The sequence below is a fragment of the Capsicum annuum genome, chromosome 2, assembly GCF_002878395.1.
Source record: "Capsicum annuum cultivar UCD-10X-F1 chromosome 2, UCD10Xv1.1, whole genome shotgun sequence".
In the NCBI taxonomy this organism is placed as follows: domain Eukaryota; kingdom Viridiplantae; phylum Streptophyta; class Magnoliopsida; order Solanales; family Solanaceae; genus Capsicum; species Capsicum annuum.
Genome location: NC_061112.1, coordinates 125,169,821 through 125,176,780, shown reverse-complemented (window position 1 = coordinate 125,176,780; position 6,960 = coordinate 125,169,821). Strand labels below are relative to the sequence as shown.

At 32.3% G+C, this 6,960-nt stretch overlaps 1 protein-coding gene across 1 annotated transcript; it reads right to left on the bottom strand.

Annotated features, from left to right (window-relative positions):
- Positions 1-2,876: 2,876 nt before the first annotated feature.
- LOC107861175 (protein DOG1-like 3) lies at positions 2,877-3,960 on the bottom strand. The gene has a single exon (XM_016706541.2). It carries the CDS (start codon positions 3,940-3,942, stop codon positions 3,118-3,120), a length of 825 nt encoding a protein of 274 aa, XP_016562027.1. The 5' UTR covers positions 3,943-3,960; the 3' UTR covers positions 2,877-3,117.
- Positions 3,961-6,960: the final 3,000 nt, after the last annotated feature.

The window sequence follows — 6,960 nt, the reverse complement described above, 5'->3', positions numbered from 1 at the left end:
CAAATTTAGCTCTCCCTTGATGTGGAACATGAGCATAGGCTATGCTCCCAAAAATTCTCAAGTGCCTGACACTTGGCTTTCTTCCACTCCATGCTTCTTGAGGTGTTTGATCTTTCACATTTCTTGTTGGAGACCTATTGCTTAAATAAACTGCACATGAAACAGCCTCGGTCCAAAATTCTTTTGACATATTTTTAGCTTTCAACATACATTTTGCCATATTAAGAATTGTTCTATTCTTTCTTTCTGCAACTCCATTTTGTTAGGGAGAGTAAGGTACCGTTGGAGGGCGACGAATTTCATTAGACTGACAAAAGTCATTAAATTCTTTTGAAGTGAATTCGCCTCCTCTATCGGACCTTAAGGCTTTTGTTTCATAGCCGCTCTCTTTTTCTATAAGTGCTTTGAAATTTTTAAAAACAACAAAAGCTTCTGATTTTTGCTTATAGAAATATACCCGAGTCTTTCTATTGAAATCATCAACAAAGAGTAAGAAGTATTTACTTTTACTAAAAGAAGGTGGATCGATTAGACCACACACATATGTGTGAACAAGTTGAAGCAGATTAGTTGCTCGACATGGTTTTCTTCGGAAAACTCCTCCTTGCATGTTTCCAAGAAGAAAAACTTCACACAACTGATTGGGATGATTGATTGATGGAATTTCATCAACCATGTTCTTGTCTCCCATTGATTTGAGAGCTTCAAAGTTCAAATGTCCAAATCGCATGTTCCAGCACCACAACTCATCTTACATATCAGCATTCAAACACTTTGCATTAATGATCTTAAGATCCAAAGAAAATAATCTATTTTTTGCCATATGCACTTTGGTAATTAAATTATTACTTGAGTCTCTAAGTCAAAGATGCATATTTTTCATATGAATATTATATCCTTTTTCAAGAAGTTGGCCCAAACTTAAAATATTATATTTAAATTTTGGCACATAGTAAAGCTCATTGATCAATTTGTGATCATCATTTTTATAGGATATCAAAATAGTACCTATTCCTTCAATTTGAATCTTTGAGGTATCTCCAAAAGAAACATTACCTCTCGTCGTCTTCTTGATCTCCACAAACTTGTCTTCGTATCCACACATATGATTGTTTGCTCCATTATCAAGATACCATGAACTGTAATTATCTGTATCATCTTCGGTGAGTGTCATTAACAATGTTGACTCATCTTTTTCTTTGTTGTTGTCAACAAGGTTAGCTTTTTCTTCAACATTACTACGACATTTTCAAGAGTAATGTCCAAATTTATGACAGTTGTAGCACTCAATTTTAGATTTGTCATACTTCATTTCATTGGTTCCTTGATAATCTTCACGTCCTCTTCCTCCTCGTTGTCCACGACCACAATCTCTGAATGTTTGGTTGTTTTTATCTTCATTGTTAAATTTGTTGATATAACTCTTTCCTCTTCCACGACCTCCACGGCAGCCACGGCCTCGTCATTGTCCATTTCCTCTGTAGTTTTTTTCACCTCCAAAATCTTTGAAGGATGCTTGAGTTTTAAGAAGTTGCTCCAATGGCTCCTCTTTTCTTCTTTTCATTTTTTCTTCGTGGGCTTGTAAAGAACCTTCCAATTGCTCTACTGTCATAGAGTCTAAATCTTTAGACTCCTCAATAGCACACACCCCATGATCAATTTTGGTGTTAAAGAGCGAAGAATCTTTTCTACCACACGCACATCATCTACTTCCTCCCCATACCTTCTTAGTTGATTAACAACAGCCATCACTCTTGAATAAAAATCCAAAATAGATTCGGATTCTTTCATTTTTAAAACTTCAAAATCAGCCCTTAGAGTTTGAAGTTTTACCTTCTTCACCTTATCAACTCCTTGGAGAGAATTTTGTAAAATCTCCCAAGCTTTCTTCGAGGTGGTTGCATCAGCCATCTTCTCAAACATACCATCATCCAGACATTGGTGGAAGAGAGTAAGGGCATATTGATCTATCTTCCTTATCTTAATTAAGACCTCTTTTTCATTTTGAGACAGAGTCTCCTCATTGGCGGATTTTGTATACCCTTTGTCTACAATGTCCCAAACATCTTGAGATCCAAGAATGACTTTCATTCATAGGAACTATTTTTCATAATTTTCTTTTGTAAGGTGGGGGTACTAAAAACACAGTGGACTATTATTTGCCATGGCTCTAATACCATGTTGTTGGGAAAATAAATATTCCCACCCAGGATAATATCCACACAAGTAGCAATAACATGAGAGTAACAGCGACACCAAATATTATAACGGAGTAAATAAAATACCCAATGAAGTAATACAATAATACTGATTACAACTTACCAGTGTTAAAAGACTAATACTCTTTGTAAACGAAACAACACTTTTTTTATTTCTCACAACTCACTACAATATTCCTCCCATACTATTATCTAACAGACTATAGAATATCTGTGAATTATTCTCTTTTTTTCTCTATTGCCTCTCAATTTTGGTGTGTTTGGTGTGCTGTTGAATTCATCTATTTATAGATGAACATTCTAGGTTAAAAGAATCAAAAATTATGTCACAACATCAAATTAAAAATTCATGTTACAACACCAATTTTTAACTTCGTGTCATCACATTAATCATGTGGCAACACCAATTTTCTTTTCCTTTTTATTTGACTATTTTTTTTCCCACAAATATACCAACATCTATTTTTGAATGTCAGTTTTCTACTATTTGTCTGATGGGAATTCTTAGATGACTCAATATGAATATTAGGAACAGAGAAGGTACGGGGATATGGAAAAGAACGCTAGACTAGAAAAAGCAAATAGATCATACAGAAAGTTTGCTCTGACAATTGTCATATTTAAATTTAAAGAATTAGATTAAACTAATCCAACAAGCATGCATCTTTATTACATATGTAAAATGCAGAAATTAAAAAAAAAAAAAATAACTTAACTACTCTAATGGGCAGAAATTAAAGGAAAACTGCTAGCTCTAATAATAACATATGGAACCATAACATAAGTACTTGGCAGAAATTAAAGAAAACTCCTCTACTAACTCTAATGATAACATATGCATGTAATTGGCAGAAATTAAAGAAAACTCAACTACCAGATTTAATCGACGGATGGAGTCTTATTTGTTGGTATGTTGATGTTCCCTCTTCTCGCCCCATTTATGGAAACAAAGCCTCGTTCTCTTGGCTGCTGCTAAGTATTCCACTGCCTGAACAGGTTTAAGTATGTCGAGTACAATTTCCTTCAATGTCTTCATCCTGAGCTCATCAGCTTCTTCCATTAAATCCGCCATGTGTTGACCATGTTCATCTAAAGCTTCATCTGCATCCTCACATAATGGTTCATCATTACTACTATACTTCTTTACCTTGCCAACGAGCGGTTGGTCCAGTATGTCCTCTTGCAAGCTAGCCAATCTTGAACATAGCCTCTTCTCTTCTTTAATCGTCTTGGCTTGCAACACATCTATCATGCTCATTTGTTTCATCGTCAGCTCACCGAGGTCGCCGATTCTTTTTCCTTGAAGGAAGTCCGTGAGATTAGACTCGATGTCCACGCCACTGAGTGCGTACGCGAAGCGTATGAAAGAAGCTGGCCTGCAGCCAGCGATCCATAGGACCGAGTTCTCCAAGGGGGTGCATGTCGTGGGTGCGAAAAATGGCGACACGTCGATTCGGGCTCGACGGCTGCGGATGTTAGTGTAGTCTTGGAAATGTTGTAGGATCTTTTGGATGAGTTGGTTGAGTTGATGCTCATTAATTTGGCCCTTTTTGGACTGATCAACAGTTTGTTGAAGCTCTATCGCTTCTTCACGTTGCAGAGCCATCCATGTTTCGAATACGCATGCTTCCTCCCTTCGATCATTACTAGTGCTGGGGCTTGAACTACAACTGCTCTCCATTTTATTCTTTCTCAGTAATTCCTTGGATTTGTTGACATGCATATGTACTAAATATATGACCCCATTTACCCTCAGAAAGGACAAAAAAAGAATATCCGAGATATTTTTTTTGTTCGCGTCCACCACAAGATAAACTCTCGTCTTCACATCCGTTTCAATTTGTTCGTCCTACGGTATCTTTTTATTTTTGTGACAATTTTTTTATTTTTAACTTTTCACAGTGACATGTTTAAACTCTAAGATTAAAAAAAAATTTTAATATATTTAACATAATTTTAGCTTAAGATTAAAAGATTTTAGTTTAAAATTATAAAATTCTTACCTCGCCCATTCTGTACTGGTGAAGCCTAATAGCCTATGTATGAATAAGGATTTATTTTACTTCCTTACCTGGCTGAAATCTCTGCGTTTTATTCTTTCTACTTTTTATTTTCTCTATTAATAACTACATTGATTCCATGTATATCTTGCCCTTGATCAATAGATATAATTGCTTGATGAAATTTTGTACGACACCTATTCTAGTTTTGTATGACACCTATTCTGGTTGGGGAGAATATGCCATTCAACTGGAGGAAAAAAAAAAAAGAATATGTTATTCAATAGGGGAGATTTTGAAATACTAGAAGTTTAGTTCAATGAATGAGTAGTGGAAATTCTCTACTTTTTAAAATTTTATGTAAAATTAAATCAAACAAACAAGAGTAAAACATGAGTAATATGTAAAACCATATGTAAGGACCATATATTTGGGAATTGATCAAACAATATGTAAAGAATGATAATTAGAGTTAAATTAATTCTAAAAGTTATCTCATGTGTTGAGGATTGTCCAAGTTAACAAAAGGAGATCAGTTATTCATTTTTTTTTCTTAATTGGAACTCTTAACACTCCTCCGCATATATAGATTTCGTTAACTTAGGCGTGGATAGTATATAACTATTAAGATTCCGTTTGGCCATGAAAATCATAATTTTTCGGAGTTGAAGTTGAAGTTGGAGTTGTGTTTGGCCATGAATATAAATTAAAGTTGTTTTTGAATTTTGTGAGAGAAGTATGAGTAAAAAAAGTGAAAACAAGTCAAATTTGTTTTTATTTTTTCAAATACAATTCCGAAATTATGTTGGAATTTTCATAGTCAAACGCCTCTTATTTTCACTTTTTTCACTAAAGTGAAATAACTTTTCGAAAAAAAAAAAAAGAATTTTCATGGTTAAACGGCTACTTATATGGGAGCCTAATATTGTTGGACAAAGAATTGAGGTAGGCTAGCTCTGATACCATGTAATGAATCTTGGGTTAATCCAACTTCAAAAGCTAGCTCATGAAGAAGGATTTTCAAGTTCATGTGAGGAGATCAATTACTATTTCTTTTTCAATGGACTTTAACACAATATTGAATACCTCCTTTTTTAATATACTAAAATTCATCTAATTTTGATAAAAGATTGATGTTTTTTTTACTGAATATGTTTTCAATCGCTGACAAAAAAGTACAAAGAGATAATTATAACTCCTTTTATTACGTTTTTTCCTCCATTCATTACCTTTTTCCTCCATTTCATCAAATACACATCTAGATAAGAGACATGTATCTTATTTAATATCTAAAGATCAATATTATATTAAATTTAACAAGTATCGTGACCATATTAACTAATTAAGCTTCGGATAAAACATCCTCCAAATTTGGTAAGAATAAAATATTCCTCCGTAAATTTTGGTACTCATTAATCTATAATCTATAATTTATAATTTATATCTATAATCTATATCTATCAATTATAATTTATATCTATATCTATAATCTTTATCTCTATCTATAATCTATATTTATAATATATTAAAAGTGTGAAGGGCCTTAGAAATATTGTTTGAATTTTTTGTCTTTTATTAAAAGTCCCCGCTTTAAATAAAATCATCTTTTTATCTTTCTCCTACTATTTTGATAATATTAATATTAAATTAAAAAAAAATTTACTTACAAAAATAGAATTCCTTTTCCATCATCTAAAATATTAAAAACAATTAATCATTCCTAACAATCCCAAATATATCCTATCCCAACGTGAAACCCAAAAATAATTTTAAAAATATTTCATTACAATGTTAGTTATTGACGTTCTTCTCCTCCCTCACGTATTATTTATGCAATACCTTGTTGGGGATTCAAAGATTATACTTTTATGTCAACTTAATTGTGTAATTACCCTTTTGAAAGATCTGAATTTTTATTCTTGTTATGGGTGCCATATTTTCATGGTTTAATAATAACTGGGTATTTTTCTATGCTCAATTCTTGGTTATATGCAAAGTTTAGATTTTAAAGATTTTTTATTTTTGTTGTTTATTGGATTTTTGACAGTCACTTTGTTCTTAACTTCTTCATCTTCAATTGATTTTACTTGACAAAGGTTATTTTTTAAGCAACAACCGACTAATTGATATAGCTTCAAAAACATGTATGTATATATATATAGGTACAGAGAGTATCCAAATTCATTGCAGCAATAACAAAAATTGACAAAGGTAAATAAATTAATAATTTTTTTCTTTTTGTATTTACTATAGGTGATTCAACCACTAAATCTTATGTTGTTTTCTCTTTATTTATTTTTTCAGTTATATTGTCTCACTCCACTCTTAATTGAGGTCAGTATTCTTATTTAATTTTTTAGCATTATGAATTATTTGTAAAATTTGACACTTTATCAGTTGACGATAATGAGATAGAACTTAGAACAATGTAGGCCTCACTATAAAAGGAGAACCTAAACCCTAATTGACGTATGCACTGATTTTCTTAAAAAAAATTGTAGCATATTTTACCTGCCAATTCTTGATTATGATTCTTGTGTATGCATGAAAAATGGTAGTCATAAGTGGAATAGGAACAGTAAGGCTGGTGGGTGTTGATTGTTCTACAAACGGTATATTGATGAAAATTATTGTGATATTTAGGTAAGGGTGTAGACTATATTAAAAGTGTGAATAGAAATATTATTTGAATTTTTTATTTTTTTATTAAAAGTCTCTCTTTTAGATAAAATTATATTTTC